At 24.4% G+C, this 23,330-nt stretch overlaps 2 protein-coding genes across 2 annotated transcripts in view; both read left to right on the top strand.

Moving 5' to 3' along the window:
• Positions 1-12,432: 12,432 nt before the first annotated feature.
• LOC145837760 (P-selectin-like) lies at positions 12,433-16,440 on the top strand (the record flags this gene model as incomplete). The annotated part of the gene is made up of 8 exons (XM_082945205.1): positions 12,433-12,520; positions 13,303-13,467; positions 13,884-14,063; positions 14,217-14,396; positions 14,573-14,712; positions 15,030-15,093; positions 15,648-15,845; positions 16,400-16,440. Coding segments are annotated over exons 1-8 (1,056 nt in total), but the record flags the coding sequence as incomplete, so codon positions are not given.
• Positions 16,441-17,821: 1,381 nt separating this feature from the next.
• The window catches only part of LOC145837752 (complement receptor type 1-like), a 39,244-nt gene continuing 33,735 nt past the window's right edge, over positions 17,822-23,330 (top strand). Inside the window, exons 1-6 of the mRNA XM_082945192.1 lie at positions 17,822-17,882; positions 18,831-19,007; positions 19,351-19,550; positions 19,892-20,039; positions 20,125-20,301; positions 22,019-22,254. Coding sequence (XP_082801318.1) covers positions 17,822-17,882; positions 18,831-19,007; positions 19,351-19,550; positions 19,892-20,039; positions 20,125-20,301; positions 22,019-22,254 — 999 coding nt within the window. The remainder of the gene's footprint in view (positions 17,883-18,830; positions 19,008-19,350; positions 19,551-19,891; positions 20,040-20,124; positions 20,302-22,018; positions 22,255-23,330) is intronic.

Raw genomic sequence — 23,330 nt, 5'->3', positions numbered from 1 at the left:
ATTCAAAATTAGAAAATGAGTTTGTTGATTAATGATTTTTTTCTTTAGAGTTTATAACCATCTAAGTTGTTTTGTAACTCTCTTTCGTTCACAATTTTAAAACTAGCATTTTAGATATATGTCTATATGTAATTGTTATTAACTGCTTATGCATACATATATTAAAAACTGAATCATAATCAGTACATTTAATAGCACCGTGTTTTGATACTTTTTGAATAAAACTCATAAAATATTTTTCAAAATTCTTTATTCTAAGTTAATACTTTTAACTATTTTATTTTAACTAAATGTAATGCATAAATTGCGCAAAGTTTGTTTAAGTTATTTAAACGTCACTACTTAGTCAGCAATTATTTAGTTTTAAGACTTTTGTTCATGAAAAGATGTAACAAGTAAAACTGTTTGTGTAATTTATTTAAAATATTAAACTGTTTGAATTTAATAAATCAGAAGTTATAAGCTTTGTATAATCTTCTTAGAAACTCTATAACAATTTTAAAAAGCGTGACCATATTTTATATTAAAGCTTATTACATGAACTTCTTGAGGCTTGTTATACTGTGTATTAAATTAATTAAGCTTTAAAAATTACTTATGTAAGATTTTTGTTATCTATTTAGAAAAAAAATCTCATTTCTTTACTTAGCTAAATAGTACTTACTGAATTTATTATTTGCGTTTAATATGACTGGAATGTTTTAAGAAACCATTTAAATATTTTATAAAAAATAAATATTTTGTGAGTGAATATTAACAACTTAATAAAAGTTTATTAAAGTTTGTGGTAAAACGGAACTTTATTTAAAAATACTTGAATACACAAATTATCAAAAAAAGATATCGTTATTAAAATTCTTCACATTCGATAGTATTTTAAACTTTTTTTGATGTCTCAAAAAAAACGCTGAAGAAAATAATAAACTGAATGATATACAAAAAAGTATTAATAAATGGTTGCTGATAGAGTTTTGATCATAATATTGTATAAAAGTTTGTCATGATTTAGTTTAGTTAGATAAAATCAAATTTGTTAATTTTATTTAATTTGCAACTATGCTAAAGTCTTTACATCTAAATTGGACTTTGTTTTTGTTCTGTTCGTAGTGTTACTGTAGATTTAGTCGAAATAAGTTTTTAAAATGTTAAATTTTAGTAGTTTTGTCAATATGTTTTATAATATAAATTTAATTAAAAAAATTCAATAAACTTACGTAAAAAACTAAACGTTTTAATTTATACAACTTAACAACTGAGAAAAATTTTATAATGGGGTTATCTTAAAATAAAAACTTAAAAAAATATTTTTCACGCACAAAAAAAAATTATTGTAACAGAAACTATAACGATAAACCTCATAAAATTTTCCTTTTTTGAATTAAAATTAAACTTGATATTTTGCAATTAATAAACATATTAACTAATATTACTATTATAATTAAGTAAAATATTACTTAAACTTTTTATTACTTTGTATAACTTTTGCTTGCTGTCTAAAATAAAACTTAGAACATGTTACTGTGTATATTTAAAGTTTCATGCAGTTTACTCACTACTTTTTATCAATATAAGTACTTTAATTTCATTTTAAGTATCTAAGATTGTATTTTATTTAAAAATTGTCTATATATTTCGATTTAATTAACAAAAATTAAATAGTAAAATAAATTTAAGCCAATTATCTTAATTGATTCTTTTTAGAAAAAGATCTGGAAAATTTATAATATTATTTCACTGATTAAAGCATATTAAATAAAAGAGTACTTGCTATTATTTGTTTACACAATTCAAACAGTTTTTTAAAGTTGTTTCTGTGCATAGTAGGGTAAAACTTAAAAAACGCTGTTTTTGATTACTTAGTTCTTAAATTTATTACTATCAATATTTACCTTGATATGCAAAAAAAAAAAAAAAATTATACAGCAGTACAGAACTTTTACAAGTTTGTCTACCTAAGTCTAATTTTAAATTTGACTAATACGTCATAACACTCGTATGTTACATATAACTTTTTGTCTTGTAATAAAAATTTTGTTTTTTCCGAAGAAGAATTGATTGTTCAAAAATAAATCCAAAACGATTATAAAACAATAAATGTTAATATAAAAGGTGTAACACATAACTGATTTGTTTCAAACACTTTATATAAGAACTTTAGCCAAATGGTATTTAAAAAAGTTTTATTCTTTAACATGTTAAAAACATTTTCGTCAAATCGATAAACGAAAGGTTTTTCGTTATCCAGGTCTATGGACCAAACATTTTGAGCGTTTTTATTTGTTGTTCAACAAGAAATATATAATAATCTTGAATTACATACATTACTAACTAATATGTAAAAAAGAACAGGAAACAAAGAAATAATTATTTTTCATAACTATTTTAGCATTGATAATTAAATATTAAACATTAATCCAATATAAATAACCGATCTTGTTGTAATAACTTTTGAAATCAAGTTAAATTTAATAAAAAATTACAACAAGTAAATAGCAATAAACTAAAAAATAATGACATATAATAATAGGAAAAATATGTACATACTAAACTTAAGCAAAAATATACAAAAATCAAATTACAAAAATTTATGTTAGTTATATTTTTTACTCAGTTGTTGTTTGCATAATTTCGGCTTAAATCTCTTAATGTATAGAGATTTTAAAACAAAAAAAAAAAAAATTGGTGTAGTAACCCGGAGAATTTTTCCCTTCTATGGTAAAAATATACTGTTTATGAATTTAAAAGTCAATGTGATAGCGTGTACATCAATATAACAATTCAAAAAAAAATTTAAAGAAAACACATTTCAAAAGCAGTATACACTTGGGTAGTCAATGGGTTTTACGTATCCCAACAAAATAGTTTTTATGTTAGTAAGCATTTATTAGACAATCCTTAAAGTCCTGGTTATTATGATTACAGTAGGTTTTTAATAAAAACGTGATTAATGTCATTTAAGTGGTCTAAAAGTTCTAACTTACTAAGCCTTTTAAGCCAAAGCTATGTAGGTAACTGGCTTACTAGCTTAAAAATCTAACTGAATAAATTTTTGTAGTTTGTATTTTTGATTTGTTTCGAATTAAATTGGTTCTTACTAAGTTGTTATTTGCTGTTTTCATAATCATAATATTTTAGAAGTTGTTTACTTATTGCAATTCTTTTTTTGATATAACTTAAGATTACTAGATGCTAGTACAAATTAGACGTATATGAATTAATATTTAAAAGTCAATTATTATTCCAATAAATATGACGTATTATAATTCCCTTATTCTCTCTTTAATTTTCATTAAGTTAGTTTGTAATGTATTTTGTTATAAAGTGTTAGCTGTAATTCATTTTGCGATGCTTAAAAATTAAATAGTAAATTTTTTATTACTTCTGCCTATAGTTCTCATATGTATAAGTTAACTGATTTTGTATAACTTAATAAGTTTTAATTTGGTAAAAAGGCAGGCTTAAAAAAAATAATGCAAGTATTAGCAGCTAACTTAACTTTATTTAAAATGAAATACATAAAAAGCTAGAAGGCGACACTTTAGTTTTGTCGTTACGATTTGCATAAAATAATGAAAGTATTTAAACCCTGCTTGTTTACTAAATAAAAACTTATTAAGTGCAGAAACAAATGTTCCAAGAAAATGTTTATTTTTCTGTATTTTTATTTAATTTATGTGTACATATATACATACATATTTATTTTATTGTATAACAAACAATAGATTTGTACTGTGGTGTACGACTCGATAACCGAAAGGTTTTTTCGTAAATCAGATCCTTAGACCAAACTTTTTGAGAGCTTTTTTTATCGTTAAATAAACAATGTACAATATACACGACCGTTTCCATATATTATCCCATAAAATCCTTAGTAAAGATAAAGTTTATTAAAAATGTTTAACATAAATTTAGAATTTAAAAATTTTATAAGTATTATGACGTAGTAATAATGAAGGTTTTTGTGCAGCATTTTTTTGTCCTGGACATGACATTAAAAGGTTTCCATGGTGTGGTACTCGACAACCCAAAGGTTCTTCGTGTACCATGTCCTAGGACCAAATATATTGAGAGTTTTTTTGTCGTTCAATAAACTATAATTAAATTTGACAAGTAAGCTGATTTTAGTTTTGTTACTAACTTAAGAGTTTGTGCATTTTGAAAATTTTGGAAATATTTTATTCGAAAAATGTTTAAACTGCTCGTGTTCGCGGCTTAGTTTTACTTTGATTTAATATTTAGTTGGTTTTAGTTTTTCTAAAAATGTGTTTTTGGTAATGAATGTTTATATTTTGTCTTTCGCTTTTCTTGTTTAGTGTTATGGTCTTTTCTGATTTATCAATTTCAATTTTTATAAGTTGCCAAGTCTGCAGCCGAACTTGATTAATTATCCATATTGCAGAGAATAAAACGCCATGTTTTAAGTTGAATTTGTTTTTTGTTCGTGCAAAAATTTCCCTATTAATGCTAAAATCTTTATTTCTATCTTTCAAATCCTTAGTATATTTCGAAAGCGTAGTTTTTAGTCTGTATTTACTGTTGTTAAAAAAGCATCTATTCCGTGTGTTCTTTTAAACGATAAACCTGATGAGCCAACATACTTCTTACTTTTCTCTGATGTTATTACCGTCGCCTGATAGATAATATTTGTTAATGATTATTACTTATATATATATGTTTTTATTCAAGTTTTAATTGTTTTAAAAGTACAGCATTTAAAATTACAATGATGTTAATAAAAAAAAATTCAGAAAATTTCATGCATAGTAACTTTATAAATAATATTTATTAGAACCGGTAAACAAGTTGACGATAATGGCCAACGAACCTGGTATGTAAAATGAATTTACGGTCATACAGCAATGCACTACTTATTTACTTATCCAATTTAAGCTTAAAAATAATGTTCATACAGTATTTTTAAACATTGGTAACTTAAATCCTTTGCTTTTAAGAAAAAAATAAAAAATAAAACGTGAGCCGAAAAAAAAAAACTTTTTAATACTACCTACTAAAAAAAAAATCTTAAAATTTAGGTTCTATAGTTATTACATGCTTATTGATTACTAAATTAGTTAGATAACAAAAGATATATAAACAAAAATCTAAAATTGTTTAAATATTGTTTAGTGAGTTTTTTTTTGAAAACGTCAGTGTTTTTGCCACGGAGGTTGTATAGAAAATCACTTTAGTTATCGTTTGTATAACTAGTATAAAACTTTCAAAAATTTGTTAGTTTGTTAAACTTTTATTGCAATTCCAGTAGTCAAGATCAAATTTCTTTAACATATGATTCGTACTCTAATTATTTTTTGTCATGTGTTTTCTAACTTTATTACAGACGTAAAAATCTTTTTAGTTTCATTAGAAAAAAAGTTCATTAATTTTAAAATAAGTTAGTAAAAATATACTTTATAAGCATTAAAAACTTAAATATTTTTGAAATATTAAACATTAGTCTGCTGTTGTATTTTATAAAAAAAACAAGGTCTTTTACTAAACACAAATATATTTCAACAATTTTCTTCAGTGTGTTACATTTTTGAAACAATAGTAACACACTGAAGAAAATTGTTTAGTAAAAGACCTTGTTTGTTTTATTAAATATTTTAGTTTAACAGAATAAGATTAAAAAAATTAATAATTATCACCAAAATAAACCCTTAATAGTTTGGTATAATATTTTTTAGTTGCTATACACTTATTGTTTATTAAATTAATAAATATTTAATTTTTTCAAGTTTTGTAGTTTTTAATGTTATTTAGTAAGTTTTATATCTGAACACTTTCAAATCAAAGTTTTATTTTGTCAAGGAGGTTATTTAGAGTTTTGTTAATAAATACTTTTGTAAAAAAACAGTATAAATTGTTGAAAGTTTGTTGAACTATTAAAAATAATACTTTGAATGCAATTGAACTAATTAAGACCGAATTAACTTAGTATCTTGCTTTTACTATAATAGTTTGTTTTCATATTTTTTTCTTTAGTTATATTACAACGTTAAAATATTATAGATATTTAATTTTAGTTTGTAAAATATAAACAGTACTTTATTACAGTATTATAATCTAATAAGAATAAAAGGAAATATAATGCTTAATAAGTTTTGAGAAGTTGTTTATGCATTTTTCAATGTTTTATAAAAATTTAAATGAATTAATATATATTTTACAAACTAAAATTATAATAAAAACAAATTGTAACAACTACTATATGCACAACTAAATTAAATGAGTTTACTTTTTTCATAGTTTATTTAATTTTCAATTAAGAATATTTCTCTGTTGATCAGCTTCTTAGTACCCAATAAAATTAAATAAGTATTAATTTTACGATCCAGTTAAAGTAAGAACAGGTTACAAAATAGCTTAGTTTACTCTAAAAACATATAATATGTTATAAACTGATTAATTTTCTCAAAACTAAAAAAGACAAAAAACTGTTAAATTACATTTTATACCAGCGTGAAAAATTCTAATTTACATGAGTTTTAGACATAATAATTAATAAATTGCATTTAAAATTTTTCTTCTAACCTTATTTCTGATTTAAATTTAGATTGTTTTGTATTTAGGTTGCACACGTTTCTAAACTTAATTATAATGTGTATTTCTTAAGCCATTAAAAAAAAAATTCTTTTGAATAAGAGCATTATTGTCACGATTAAAAACCATGGTTAAATTATCGTCGAGAGAAAATAAAAAAAAAGTGTTCATTTTTATACATTAGCAAATTGTTATAAACTGTGGTAACACGTATATTTTTTATTTAATTCTATTATTCGAAAAAATAACAACTAGTCTTTTAGTTGCTTAAATGTTTATAATTTAAAAAAATTAATCATGATTAATATACTTTAAATAAAAGAAAATTAACTGAGGTAATTTATCTAACTTTTTTTTTGCTTTTGAAGCATCTGTAAATTAACAATTTATCTTTATTTGTAGAGCTGTTATATCTGGTTTTAATTAAGCAATTTTATAATGTAAATTTAGTATGTAACTGTAACAAATAAACAAATTTACAGGTTTTAAGTTCACTGTGTTTAAAAACTTATTAAGAATGAAGTTTATAATTTTTGTTTTGTTTTATTTGTCATTAGTTGTAAGTCGGAAATTAAAAGCTGGTCCTTCAAAAATAAACATTCAAAATGCCCAGGCAACTCAACTAAAAATTGGTTTTTCATACGTTCAAAATGCAGTTTCATACAAGTAAATCTCATACTTTCTCGTTTATTAATTGTTCTTAAACACTTTTATTGTTGAACAAAAATATAAATTAGATTAAAAGTATATATACTTAGTATATTTTAAATTAGTTGTTAATTTTTATGATATCATCAAATTTGCCCGAGCAAGTTTTAAAATTTATATAACGTTGAGTTTTCAAAAGTTAGTCCTTATAGTTTACATAGTATTTATGTATTATTTTTCTACTATATAGAATTTGGGCAAAAGAATGGATAAACGGTACATTAGAGCAAAAAGTAGCAAGTGCTTACACGTTTATTAACAATCAAAGTTTGTCAACATATCTTAACAACCTCGATTCAGGAGTAAGTTTAACATAGTTGATAAATAGCATAACTTAATTTCATTTTAATTATGGCAGTATATCAAGTTTTCTAACTTATATTCTAGCAGAGTGTTATCTTGTATAAGTAATTACTTTAATTATATTTTGTTTAAACAATGTTTAAACAATGTTTTAAACAATGTTTAAAAATTTTGTTTAATTTATTTTAAAAGACTTAACTTAATAAAATGTTAAAATTAAAGTAAATGAGTTTGTCATATATACCGTGTTTTGCAAACTAAAGTAACCTAGCTTACTATTAACTAAATCTTTATAACCTAGATGTTTAAAATGTGTTACATATCGCCTAAAATATAAAGTTTGTATTTGAAATGTTGTTATTTTTTGTAAACTTTAGAGGCAGTACCTTATTCAAGTTAGGGCTTTTGATAAAAATGGCAAAAAAATTGGCTTAATAAGCGAAAAAATTGCCACAACTATGCTTCGGTGTTACAAGTGTGAATCAGAATCAAATAACACGGCTTGTAACAATGAAGATAACATAGTTAATTGTCCATTAGGAACAGTGAGTTTTAGCTTGTTAATTATGTATTTATTCTCATCAAAAATCATTTAGTAATTTTTACCTCTGAATGTTTGTAGTCTAATAAAAGACAGTCTTAAATTGCAAAAGTTTAAAATGATATAAAGTTCAACACTAAAAACACATTTACATTCAAATAAGATTATTTTATATATAAATAGAAAAAAATAAAGTAAATTATAAACAGAATTCATGCTATAACGAGTTCAGAAAAATTGGAGGTAAGGTTCAGGTCATGAAGAGATGCGGTCTTGCCCCAAAAATTCCTTTGAAAACTTTACCAAACTTCTTTAAATGTCGAAAGTAGTTTATGATTTTAACTATTAGCTTAACAAATATTAATATAACAAATAGTACTAACACTTTTAACAAAAATTTTACCATTTACTCACATTTTTTACGAACGTAAGTAATTAGAATTAATCAAACGTATCTCGATAAAATAAAATTTATATAAGGCAAATACTATTGTATTACTTTGGTAAAATAGTTCACTAACATTTTAGTAGCAAAATATAGCACACTACAGTATAGTAAAATCAAATTTTTCTGTTGCTCTGATTTTTTTAAATTTTTAGTGCAAAAGATACTGTCTGTGCTTGTCACTGCAAGAGTGATGTGTGTAATGCAGACGAGCTTCCTTGTACACCTTGTAAGTATAACAATCTTTGTTTTATTTCGAATAGTAATTAAAGTATTTTGTCTTACTTTGTACAGAAATAGAATAAGATAAATTCAAAAATATACTCGTTTGCAATTTTAAAAACCTTATATTTAAATATTTTACAAAAAAAGTCATTGATCCGATAATAAATAAGTATTTGAAATAGGCATTATCAGAACAAGCTCAATAAAGAGTTAATTTGCATACAAAAGTAAACTTTACTACTTACAATAGTTTATTAAAAAAAGCTAAAATTATCAAAGTTCCTTTTACTAAAGCTTTATTTCTTTATAAACCAATGTTTAATTTTAAATTGAAAAAATTTTTACAATTATTGATGATTTTTAATAAAAAAAGTATTTCAAACTTATTTGTTTTTTAAAATAGTGTTAATTATGATAAATTAAGATTCTATGAATGATAATAAGTTTAAAAGATAAAAATATCTGCCAATTTTTTTTTGAAAAACGGGAAGTTTTTTGTTTTTGGTGGGTACATTTTATTTTTACATTGAACATAAATTTGTATATATATGTCTTGGTATATAAGTAAATATATATAACTTATAAAATTTATTTGGAAAACAAAACTATAGAAATAAAACGTATATTTACTTTATTACTATTTTTATTTTTAGATTGCAAGCCCGTGTTACGTGTTCCTAAAGGAATGACGTTAAATTGTACTAACGGGGATGCAATTGGTAGTGTTTGCTCATGGAAGCTTATTAACCCTAAAAAATATAAGCTAGTTGGAATTTTCAAATCAGTTTGCAAGTCAGATAGAACTTGGAGTGTGTTGACCCCTCCCCAATTTATCGAAAAATCAAGTGAGTTTCAAAAGAATTACTTGTTTGATTTTTTGTATTTACAAATCACATGGACTAACGTTACTAAACTATTGATTATTGTACCTAAATTTTAAATTACTGAAGTTCTTATTATCTTGGTATAGTAAATAATTGCTCAATACTTTTTATTTAGCACAAAAAATTATGATAAACTAAATGTTTTAGAAAAAAATCCTAAAAGGAAAAAAGAAAAAGCTTCAAATATTAAAATTAGAACCGGCTGCATTGACATACTATCAGATTTTAAGAATGGAAAAATAAAGTGCACAAAAGGAATTAGAATAGGATCATTGTGCCAAGTTACTTGTGATAAGTTAGTTTAATGTCAAATTTATGTTTTTATCTATGTGATTGTTCTACGAACAAAATTAAATTTACAAAAGATTAATATTTGTTCTAATAGTAGTATATATCTTAGTTTTTTGTGTATGTAGAAAATTTTCCAGTCTTCTAAACTAATTAAACATTCTTGATTTAATTTGAACGTATATTTCTTAATGTTAAAGTATATCTGTAAAACATACTCAGATATTCTAATAAGTGGGGCGTATAAATTTTAAGCTTAAAATCTTATGTATTAATATTCATATTTAGTTGCTGCTCAACTATATATAAATTTACATAGTTGTTTTCTATAAAACTATGTTTAAAAAAAATACTTTATGTAATATTTTGTTCGAAACTTCTTTAAATTGATAGTTATCATTTATTGATTATTGAGTATAGTATAAACAGTTTATAAAGTTTTATTGAAAATAAACATTTATTTATCATTTTAGAATTTCTTTTACAAATTAAAAAAATTGTTGTATAGGAAAAGTTGTTAATTTAGTCCAAATATAGCAATTATATAGAAAAATAAATGTTACAAATGAAACTTAAAAAAATTAAATATAAAGTGAATATAACAAAAGCAATTCAAACAATCTATTTTTATTTTCGCAAAATACATAAGTTATTTATAAATTAAATACACATAAAAAAAATTAAAATAACATAAAATGCACTAAGTTCTGAAAAAAAAATTTGGGATGATTAGATAAGCACTAGATTTCTAAGTTCTCTAAGATACTATTTTTATTTAAGTTATAATAATATTATTATTATTGTAAGTTTATTGTCATACGAAGGACCCAGGCATCAAAACCTAGGCCACTTATACAGAAAGACATACAACAAAAAGAGAAAAATAAACCAAAATTGTACATTAAAAATGAAAAAAAACTGAGTTTAACTAATTAAAATTTAAAATTAACATAAAAACACAAAAATTATAACACAAAATTTATAATTCCGGTGCTTCCGAAAAGAGAACAACAATATCCTACTCCAACTTCCCCTGAACAACTGGTTCAGCCTTCATTTGAGTAACTGGTTTAACTTTTATCCATACAACTTGTTTCACTTTTATTCGTATAACTAGAACCGCTTTTATCTGAACAACGTGTTTCACTTTTGTTAGAAGAGCCTGCTTCATATTTACTTTCAAATCTTTAATACTCAGATAACTCAGCGTTTGTTGGACTTTCGTAGTAGCTGATAAATATTGAGAACACTGACTATAAACAAAACTTAAAAACCCAAGGCCCCAAGCACTTTAACAGGCCAATTAACTATGTATTAAGGAACAGGTTTTGTTATACACAGAGGAAAGGCGCCGCTAATAAAATAAAGCTATAGGTTAAACCAAATTAGACGAATACAACCAGTGGTTAAGGAAGAAATAACAAAAAAAAAATTACTTATGAATTTTGCTGACAAAATATTTGTTTAAATCAAACTTTTTTAACCTTAACCGAAAATGCTCAACTTTTTTACAAGAAACTAATTCGTTTGGAAGCTTGTTTCATAATTCAACTGAACGATAAAAAAAAGAATTATGCCAAACATTATTATTGAAATTATGTCTGCATGTAAATTTTCTGTTGTTACCTCTCAGTAAATAAGTACATTTATGAGGTTCAAAAATATACTGTAAATTAATTGTAGTTTCACTATTAATTAGTTTGAAAAAAGTAATTAAGTCAAACTCAATCCTTCTATACTCTAAATATTTAATACCAAGTTTTGAGAGTCTATCAAAATAAGATGTGTATGAAATGTTGCAACGGTTGAAGACTATTCTTGTATATTTTCTTTGAATGGATTCAAGATGGTTAATATCTTTCTTCAAGTATGGAGACCAAATTGGTGTGTTGTATTCTAACTTAGGACGAATGTAAACGAGATAAATTTTTTTTAGAATGTTTATATCTGTAGATTTAAAACTCTTTAAAACTTGATAAGAAATAGTTGATGCAATTTGATAAACGTAATTGATATAGTGGTTCCATTTTAGGTTTTCAGCAATAAAAATTCCCAGATCTTTAAACACTTTAGTTGAAGGTAACCTTATGTTGTTTATTCTAAATTCAGAAAAGATACTAGATGTATTTTTTTGAATGTTTAGAACCTGACATTTACTAGGATTTAAAACTAGTTTTCTTTCTTTTAGCCAATGATAAATTTTATCCAAAGATTTTTGTAGAATTGTGTTAGAATGGCTAAAATTTTTGTATCGTCTGCAAAGAGATTTATGTTGCTATCAACATCTACTTCTAAAGCTATATCATTGATATAAATTATAAATAAAAGTGGGCCAATAACCCCTCCTAATATTGTATTGATTATTTTAATTTTCGTTCTGGAATGTTTTTCATAGCGACCCTAAGCACGCAGAAAGTTAATACTTGTTTCGATTGTTATTTTTGTGATAATACTTGAACTATTTTAACCCTTCTATCTTGATAAAATTAAAAATAATGACCAGAAAATACATACTCAACGGTCAAAAAGATTTATTTTGCCGTGCAAATGGAGAATGGTCGGGTGAAGCTCCTGTTTGCAAAAGTAAGTTAGAAAACAGTTGTTTTTGAATTATTAAGAAAAAAACGCAATACATAAAAAGTATATTAGTATTACTATTAGTTTGAGATTAAGCAGTAAAAGTTAGTAATTTAAGCTAATAAGTTTATAAAATAAAAAAATTTAATTCAGAGAAAAGTATTTAACAGTCTTTTGAAACACTAGTTTAACCGTAAACAACCTTATTTAAAGCATTTTTATTGAAAAAAATATTGACTTCTCAAAATTTTTTAATATCTGTTTATACAAAAAGTAACGTTTACGATACAAAAAACAACTACTACTGTAGAACTAAAATAGTTAATTTCAATAGTTTCCATAGATTAAATGAAAAAAAGATTAGTGGAAATAGTTTTTTTTAAATTTAAAGCTGTTGTTATAAAACTGTATAAAAATAATAAGTAGTTTATTATAAGTTTTTTGAAAATACAAATAGTTTTTTAAATGAAATAAACAAAAAAAACTTAATAAATAGACAGTGTTTTACCTTTGAAAACATTAAACTAGTATCAGTAACTATTAAAACGATAAAGTTAAATAAAACTGTCGAAGTAAATACAAAAGGATATATAACTTTTACAGTTTTAGTTTAAAATTGATACACTTTTTATAGAACCTAATTGTTTAAAATGTCGTAAATCTTTACAAAATTAAGTAATTTTTATTGAACTCAAGTTTTTATGCTTTACAAAGTTATACTAACAACTTTTAAAAACAAAAAAAAGTACCAAAAAGTAGTAACACTAAACTTTTAAAACAATATGTAGGTCAAACTTGTAAGCCATTAAAAGACACCATGCACAAATGTTCAAATGGATTTAACATAGGTTCTTCCTGCGACCTTGACTGTAAAGAAGGCTTTGATTTGAAGGGTGTTGAGAATATCACGTGCAAAGATGATGCCACTTGGTCGGCAATAAGTCATTGCGAACGTAAGTTTTCTTTTCTCCAAGTATAATAAAAACATTAAAAAAATCTTATTAAACACTATAAAAAATATTTATACAAAAATCGAAAATCTATAAAGTTTAAGATAACTATTCAAAATGAATCTAAAGTTAATCGTTTGTTTATAAAGATCCTAGCGAAAAAAGTTCACTGAAATATATAATAAAAAAAAATTGAACAGTACTCTTTATTTATTAAGCTCACTCACGTTTAAAGTTTTATTATTGTAGTATTTTGAAGTATTTTTTCCTTACAGTATTTATTTTTTTATAGAGCTTCGTTGAAATGTGTTAACTTGTTAACACACAGAAACATGTGCTAGTTTAATAAAGAAAGAGTACTGTTTAAATATATTAATACTATATTATAAATATTTATGTATAGTAAATTGAAACTTTAGGTCGCAATTGCATTAGTATGACAAGAGATTTGTATGGAATGGACGCACAATGCGAGTCCAGCTCGTTGTACAAAATACGTTGCAAGTTCATACCTAGGTCAGGCTACCTATGTACCAACGCAACCACCATCCGAACGTGCGCTGCTGGAATCTGGGATACTATATTACCTACTTGCAAAAGTATTTTTGCGTTACATTCATTTAATCGACATTTTTTTCAATAAAAAAATTAATAAATTGTATTTTATCAAAACTGATTACTGTTAATTAAAGTTAGTGTAAGAATAAAGTTTATTGAATTATAGTTAAGGTTTTATTTGTACAATTTTTCAGAAATAAGTTGTGGTTTTCCTACTATCGATCACAAAAACCTAGTTCAAAGGTGTTCTGACAAAGGTTACATGGGTTCCCAATGTCATTTTTCTTGTCTTGGTAACTATAAGCTTTCAGGTCCACTTAATGTTAAATGCACTGAGGATGGAGTGTGGACTAACACATTTCCTACGTGTGAAGGTTTGTTCAAACAGTGTAGTCAGTTTAATAATAAACCAAATTTGTCTGACGAAACATAATCAAAAAAATGTATTAAAAATTTAACGAATAGAACAAAAAATATAAGGCTTAAAGTAATTAACTTAATGCATTTGAAACTTATAAAAGATAAGCTAACTTATAAATTAACATTTCAGAACTTATATGTGACCCTTTGCCTTCATTTTCTCTCACAAATGGCTCAACAACATGCACTAATAACTACAACATAGGAAGCTCTTGCAATATTGTTTGCGAAAACTCAAAAAACTACAATTCTGACTATATATTGAGCAAGGTTATACAACTTAGTTGTTTGTAAACTGTTGTTTTTATTTAAACGGTGTAAAAAATAAACATTAATACTAGAAGATACGCGTCTTTTTGTAAGTTAGAGTTCAAAATGTGTTAAGATTAGAAAAATATCTTTATAAATAATAAGTATGTTCAGTTTTTTTTATATCTTACTTTTACAACAAAACTTAAATTCAAAAATAATTGAAAATCCAAAATAGTATCTAGAAAACTTATTTTTAAACAAAAATACAAAAGAATAAAACTTTAGTTCTGTATAGGTATTAGCAATTAAAAAAAAATACATTAAACAAATTTTAGGTAACATGTAACCTGAATAATGAAAATATACCAACGTGGACTGGACAACATCTGTCTTGCTCTGGTTATTTTACTTAAAATTTAAATTAATCGAAATTACGTTATCATGATTAGAGTTCATTAAATTTTAAGTGAAGTTGATTTATTACTTTTTGTTGCGTCACTATTATTTGGAATGAGGTTTAGATTATGGCAACACATAAGTGAAAGAGATTAATCGCTTAAGTAAAATGCAATCTTTAATTATAAAGTCATGTTTTTTTGGTAGTATTAAAACTATTTTCATTTTTAAAGTGTCAAAGCTTATTTAGTATGTAAATATAATTAGTTTAATAGCAAATTTTAAAAGTATGCTGAACTTATTGTTGACATTCAAAATTTAAAGAAACAAGTTTGATGTGTTTAATAAAAAAAATGTTTTCAATTTAGCTCTTAAACATTTATCGAAAATAACCAGTTTTTACTATTACAAAATGATAATTCAAAATGTACTTTTTGTTCATAAAAATTAAAACTTAATGTGAAGTTTTAAAGTCTCTGATCAAATAAAATCTGATCTCGCAAACACAAAAAAAGTCTTAAATGTTTTTTTTCTAGATTTATTTATAAATTTGTTAGACATGAAATGCAAACCTTTTGAACAAAAGAAACATTTTGCGGTAAATTGCAATACTGGAACTGACGGCCCGCACTACCCTGGTTCTGAGTGCTCGATTGAATGTACTGAAGGGTTTTATGAGGTTAAAGGTCATTTAATCCGGTGCGAGGTTGTTAATGGAATTTCAATGTGGTTAGGAAAATTGCCAGCATGTGAAAGTTAGCACTGTATTGAAATTATCTAAATCTAATTAGTTTAGTCGGTTTATAAGAATTATAAACTTGTGTCGAAATCTAATTTAACTTGTTTGATGAAGTGAAGTAAGAACAGTTTCAGTTTATTCAAAAACAAATACTTACAAAAGGACATAAATACATATCTAATTGTTGTCAAAAGTTTTTTACTTTGTAATACTTGTCCTAAACACAACATTAAACTGTATCCATGGTGTGTGACTCGATAACTTGATGATTTTTTTGTACACCAGGTCCGTAGAACAAACTTTTAGAGCGCTTTTTTAATCAATTTATCCTATATTGTTTATTGAAGGACAAAAAGAAAGCGCTCAAAATATTTTGTCTAAGGACCTGGTGTACGAAAACCTTTCAGTAATTAAGAATAAACTTTTCGGTTATTAAAAACCTTTCGGTTATAAACATAAAAATACTCATTAAACGACGTTTTATTTTAAAGTTTTTGAGAAAAAACACATTTAACTCTAATTCAAATCTAAATAACTAACAACAAAGTATAGTCATAAAAATAAAAACAGGGAAATCTTGTTCCGAAATAAGTGAAACTATTGAACATGGGATTTTAAGTTGCACAGATTATAATTTTTTTGGTTCAGTTTGCAGTGCTGTATGTAACAAAGGTTACATAAATGAAGGTCTGAAAGAGATAACTTGTGATCCTATTACAAAAGTGTGGAGCAAAAAAAGACTTTATTGTAAACGTGAGTGGTTGATATTTAGTATTACAACTTTAATGTATATACTTAAAATATATAACGAAAAAAAAATGTTTTTAGTTGTTAAAGGTAAGTTTAAAACAGAAATCTCTTGAAATTTTGCTAATGTAAACTTTTGTTTTCTTATTTTTAATTTTCAGCGAGAGTATGTCAGTTAAACGATTTAACCAGTTTGAATGATGAAGTATATTTTAACTGCGATCTTAAAGGAAACTATCTATATACGACCACTTTTAAACCTAAACATAAATGTATAGCTAGTTGTCGGTAAGTTATTTTTACAAAGATAGTTTTCAAAAATAAGATTTTTATCCTATTATTTCATAAAGATTAAAAAAAAATTATTGCTAATATCGTTACTTTACATAAAAACATCGCAAATATTTTTACAATATCGTTACAAAACTATGAGCATAAGTATATTAGAAGTGTACATACATTTTTTGTTTTAGATAGTGAAAAAAAAAGCTAAACTTATACGTTCATTGTCTTATTATTTTTTAGAAATGGATACCACTTTAAATTTGGAGAACCAGTAATTACTTGCTTATGGACAACTAGATGGAAAGTAGATGGTAACTTAGAATGCATAGGTATAGAAATTTTAATGAAAAACAATAATTAGTAACTTAGTTTAGTTTATTAAATGTAACTTATTTTAAAGACACTAATGAATGTGAAACTGAAAATGGAGGTTGTAGTCAAAAATGCATAAATAATGAAGGTAGTTTTTCCTGCTCATGCTTAGACGGTTATAAACTTTCTGTTGACGGAAAAAGTTGTGAACGTAGGTTTAGTTTGTATTAAGTAGATGTATATACATATATAAAGAAAAGGTAAACTTCAGTCATCCTAAAAACTTGAAAAGGCTGCTAAATTGCTAAGTAGAAGCTAATACTTATTAAACTAATTTTCAAGTTTATACGTTCATATTTACTTTTTTGTACTTAAATTTAAGATATTGAAGACTTTTATGTTAAAAATGTACTCTCATTTATAAAAATTGTATGTTTTAAAAGTAGTTAAAGCTAGTTTTAACATACCACAAGGTAGTTCAATATACAAACGTAAAATAACTTGTCAGCTATCGTATGCGATCCACTCGTCTTTAGCGACAAAAACTTGTTGGTTGACTGCTCATCAGATATATACCAACTCGGTTCAACATGCAACTTTACTTGTTTACCTGGATATGTAATTGTCAACAAAAGAGCTAGTCCATCAATGAGGTGCTCTAAAAATGGTTCTGTAACACAGTGGAGTGGTGAATTAGCTTCTTGCAAAAGTAAATTTTTATAATAAGTTTTTTATAACAAAGTTTTAAAATTTCGTTTTACAAAATAAATGCATCAAATATAAGCAACTAACAATTTTATCTATTGATTTGGTAAAATTATACCTAGAAACTGAATATTTTGATGAAAAAAAAAACATATTAAAGTTATTTTACTGTTGTTTTCAGCTGTACGTTACAGTTCTGAATATTTTGAAGATATCTTATTCTATGCTTGTCGTTTTTTGTTTTTATTTACTACAACGTTTAAATTCATGTTTCGAATCGTAAAAAAAAATATTTGGGTTTGAAAATGTGAAACAACTACATTAATAAATTATATTGAGATTGATTATGATTGATCATGTGTAGAAAAAATTCAACTAAGTTTTCTAATACAAATATTTATATATAATCAAAAATATGTATATATAATTAGGGACTACATAGGTTATTCAATATAACTTATTAATACTTATTTAAGTCAGTTTAAGTATATAAAAAACAATTTAATTTTTCTTGAAAACTTTAATAAGTTTGTTAAAAAACAGTTTTAATTTGTATAAAAATTGTTGTAGCAAAATTAATCCAAACAATTTCCTTTACCTCATCAATTGAATGTTATGTTTCAAAACATTTATTCTATCTAAATATCTTGTAAATAGGAAATTCGAGTAATGATCAGTTTTATTTTTTTCAATATGTTTTAATTTAAGTAATTATTCTGTATTTTCACATTTACCGTAGCTAATTTGAAAAAAAAAACATTGCAATGACTTTATTAGTTGTGCCTTGTTTTAGTTTGGTTTTATTTTTTGCATTCTCTGTTTAAAAAACTTAATCGAACTACACATTATATATTTTTTTCCTAGAAAAGCATTAAACTTTCACACAAAAAATGACTGATTACAATCATAACTAAGTATAAAATTTTATAAAAAACTATACAATCAAAAACAGAACTAGAGTGTAAGCAGTTGCTAGAAGTTACCAATGGATTCCAAAAATGCAGCGATAACAATTTTTTTAATTCAACTTGCAAAAATGAATGTATAGATGGTTACCAAATTGCTTCAGGCTCCACTTCTAAGTGTACCGAAAATGGTATTTGGACAAACTTACCAGTATTATGCTCACGTTAGTTTTTAGAACTGTAATATTAGATGTACTCTGTCCAATCATTAAGATTTAAAAATAAAAATAAAAAGTTATCTGCTTATAAAATTCTAAAGTAAGAATTTTTTTTAACACTATATTTAAAGTGTTTAATTACCATACATTTACTTAATAAATAATACATTTACCATTGTACAATTATAATTATACATTATACATTATATATAGTACATTATACATTATACCACAATAACAATATTTACCATTAATTTAACATACAATTTCTAAAATAGTTTTAACAACTAACAGAACAGTCTAAAAAAGTGTTGTAACTTATAAGTAGGTTATATCCAAAACACAACAGGTGTGAAATGCAATGAAGTTGATACAGAAGTTATTAATGGAAATTATTCATGTGACGGAGAGTTGGAGTTTGGAACAAAATGCAACTTTACATGTAATTATGGATATGAATTTATATTGAAAAGCCATCCAACTAGTAATGCAGTTTATAGTAGTGTTTGTAACTCAAATGGCAACTTCGAACCAGAAATACCTGAGTGTGTTCGTTCAAAGTGTTTAAATCTAAACTTAGACAAAGTAAGTAGTTAAAATAACTGATTTGAATTTTTATGAAATCTAAGACTTTATCATCAATTAATTTAGTTAAACTGTTAACTTCTAAGAAAAAAAGGCACAAATTTTTAAATTATTGTTTTATAAAAATATACTTTAAAAACAGAAATTAGTATGTTATGTTACAGTAAGTCTACAATCTACATATACTAAGATGACTTTTGAAAACTTTTTGAGTTGTTTTTTTAATGTTACTAAATTTAATTTTAAATAGTTCAAATAATTTAGCTAAAAGATACTTGAAAATAACAAAAAAATATTGTAAACAGATAATACTTAATGGAGGGATAGTTTGTACAGACCAAAACAACTTTCAATCAGTTTGCACTCTCAGTTGTAACGTAGGTTACAAACTAATAGGAAATAGTTTTACTGCCTGTAACTTAACATGGAGTCAGCAGCTTGGAACATGTGAAAGTAAGTATGAAAATAAAAAACAAAATATTGTCAGTATGACTTTACAGCTAAAAGTTGTTTATTTAACTTAATTAAAAATGTCTAGAAATACAGTGTGTTGATCTTGCCATAGTTGAAGAAAGCATTGTAAATTGTTCTAACGAGAATTATTTTGATACTACCTGTGAAGTAAAATGTACTGAGGGTTATGTACTAATGGGAAAAAATAAACTGCATTGCCTAGCTACAGGACTTTGGGATTCGAAATTTCCTATTTGCAAAGGTTGTTTTAGTATGCTTAAAAGTAAAAGGCTAATGGTTCATGAATTTTTTTAAACTATTTTTATTTGCTTAAAAAACGTACAAAAAAAGTTATATATAATTCGAAATTGATATAATACGTTAACATAACTTCCTTAAATTATCTTTGGTACAGTTATATTTTTAATTGTTCATTATACATAAATACTTTTTTTACATAAAACTTTAGTATTAAATCCTTTATACTGCTAAAAAATAAAAGGAGATAAGAAAAACAGTTTCTGTAAATATTTTTAGTCTTTCTTTAAACTGGCTCGCTAACTTAAATTAGAATACTGTACGAGTTTACGATAAAAGGTAACCAAGCTTTTCTTCCAAGAGAAAAGTTATAATTCTTTATACCATAAAACTTAAAAAAAAATTGATTCAGTAAATATAATACAGTATATACATTTTATTTGTGAAATAAGTATGTTTTCATATATTTTTTTAGGAATTTTCTTATCTTAAGTTTTTTTTATATGGTGTAAGCAAGTTTGAATAAATTTAAATAAATGTTATATATTAATTTGTTTAGTATAACTTTTACTACATAACAAACAAGTTTAAAAAACCGTTTTATTAACTTTTAGTTTTTCTAAAATATCAATCAATAAAGCTTCCAAACTTGTTTGGTTTAAGTTAAAAAAGAGTTATGAAACAAAAAATAACAAAACTTTTTAATCATGACCTATATTTAATTAGTTTAAGTAATACAGTTTGACTTCTAAATTATTTTTTTACTTATGTTCAAATCTAACAAAACAGTGTACTAAAAGTAAACTTCAAAAAATTTTAGAGGTAAGTATGTAAAGCTAAGAAGTGGAGTTAAGTTTACACATTTGCTAGTTGAAAAGTTGATTCAAGTTAATATAAAATTTAAAAAAACTAATAACATAACACACTTTTTAGTTCTATCAAAAACAACTAAAACTTCATCAATTTTGAATTTTGAAAACTTAGTGATACTGTTGAAATATTTTCTTAAGTTAATAAGGTTATTAAATCCTTTTTTTTCTATATTAAATAACTTTTATTTTTATTTTTAAGGTTAACTCAAAGTAGTATCATCTTCTAATAAAGTTGGTTTTGACACGAATGCTTAAAAAGTCTTTTTTATATAATATAAAGTTGAAAAGCATAAAACATATTTTAACAAAAAAAAGTTTCATAATTAGCTTTTTGTTAACTTCAGTAAAAATTCATGCAATTTTTTTTTTTAATTACAATAGTTTATGTTTAAAATCTAGACAAGTATTTTAAAAAAGTCAAAAAACCTACTGAAAACTCTTTCAGGGTTTGATATGTAGAATAAATAATTTCATCAGTTTTTCTTCAAGTATTCTAACATTGACGATAAATTATCGAAATATTCCGTTTTACTAGGTTCTAATAAAAAAAAAAAGTTTAATATTTTTTGATGTTCAAAACTGTTTAAATTATTTTGTAAGCCTTCTTGAAACAATTTAACTAACCTTTCAACTACCATATTTTGTTGTTTTAGATGGTTCAATGTGGAGTTTGTACTTTTAAATTTAATATATTTTAAAAATAAAACTTTAAATCTCTGATTTGTAAAGCAAGTAAAAAACACGAACAGCTATATTTCTTAGGATTAATAGTTTTTATCTATAAATTACTCGTAAAAAATGAATAAGGAATACATTTAAAAAAAGTTTAATTTTTTGAAACTGTTTTAGAAATAAAGAAATGCCCTGAACAAGTAAATGAAATTAAGTTTGGTTCTGTTTTTTGCACATCAAGTAACGAAATTGGGTCTACTTGCACTTACAGGTGCAATCCAAATTACAAGTTAACCAAAGCTTCAAAACAGGAATTTTTAGTTCACCACAAAGTTTGTGGAGAAGACCGTACTTGGAGCTCAGACTACGTACCTGAATGTGTTTCGCAAGAATGCAATCGTGTACAAATTAAAGTACTTAAACTTTTATTCTTTGTTTAAAACTTAGTGAGACAATAATCATACTAAAACAGGCCATTTTTAGTAATAACATAAGGCTATTGTAAAAAAAAAAAAACAATTTTAAGATGGAAACTTGTTTTAAAAGCTTTTATACTCGTAACAATATATTTTATTATATTTAGCAATAAAAGGAAACTTTTATATATAAAGTTTTTATACAGACACTATGTAATATTCACTTTTTGCGTTTAACATATTAAAAACACTTCGATACATTTTGTACTTTGTTACAAAAAAAATCACACAGAGTATATAACAAAATAAGCTTTTAAAGCAGCATTTCTTTAACTAAAAAATAACTCTTTATCACTAGTTTAATAACTTGTTTTAGATATCGTTGTTCAAAAATTTATGTTTAAAATTTTTTTAACATATTTTAAACTCAAAACATAGTAGATTAAAAAATCTAAAGATTTTGATTTAGTTAAAAAATTAAAAGTTTATTACATTTTATAAATAATGTATATTTGTTTATAATTAATTTTTTATAATTTTTGAATATATATCATAAAATTCATTGAGCTGCTGTCGTAAAAAACTTTGTTTGTATAACTTACCATTAAAAACATATAGAATTTTTTTTTTTGTTTAATAAAAATTGCTGACGGGTATAAAACTAATACTAACAAAAATAAAAACGTGTAAAAGCTTAGAATTCAATTTAACTGTGGAAACTTTTGAGTGTTTCAATAATTTATATTCTAAACCGAAGATTAAAGCTATATATGTTTCAAGTTTAATTTTAAACTTACAAAATAAAAAAAGCTTATTTCTTAATGTTATAAAAAAAATTGCACTTATTTTTCCTTTATTGTTGCACTGGACTGCACCGCTCGACCATCAATAACTATCCATGTGACAATCTGCGATCTGTTTTTGTTCTTGTTAGAACTCATCAGGCTAAAATAGTCACGATGAACTCCTGTATCAGCCAGAACCAAACTTGTACCGGCACATAAGCGTTCGTTTGTGGGTGCAGCCGAAAATTGACGCAATAAATTAATGTGTTGTTAATGGTCGAGCGGTGC

The sequence above is a fragment of the Thalia democratica genome, chromosome 1, assembly GCF_965202585.1.
Source record: "Thalia democratica chromosome 1, ktThaDemo2.hap1.1, whole genome shotgun sequence".
Lineage (NCBI taxonomy): Eukaryota > Metazoa > Chordata > Thaliacea > Salpida > Salpidae > Thalia > Thalia democratica.
The sequence above is the reverse complement of the archived record's forward strand: the minus strand, read 5'-3'. Positions and strand labels throughout refer to the sequence as shown.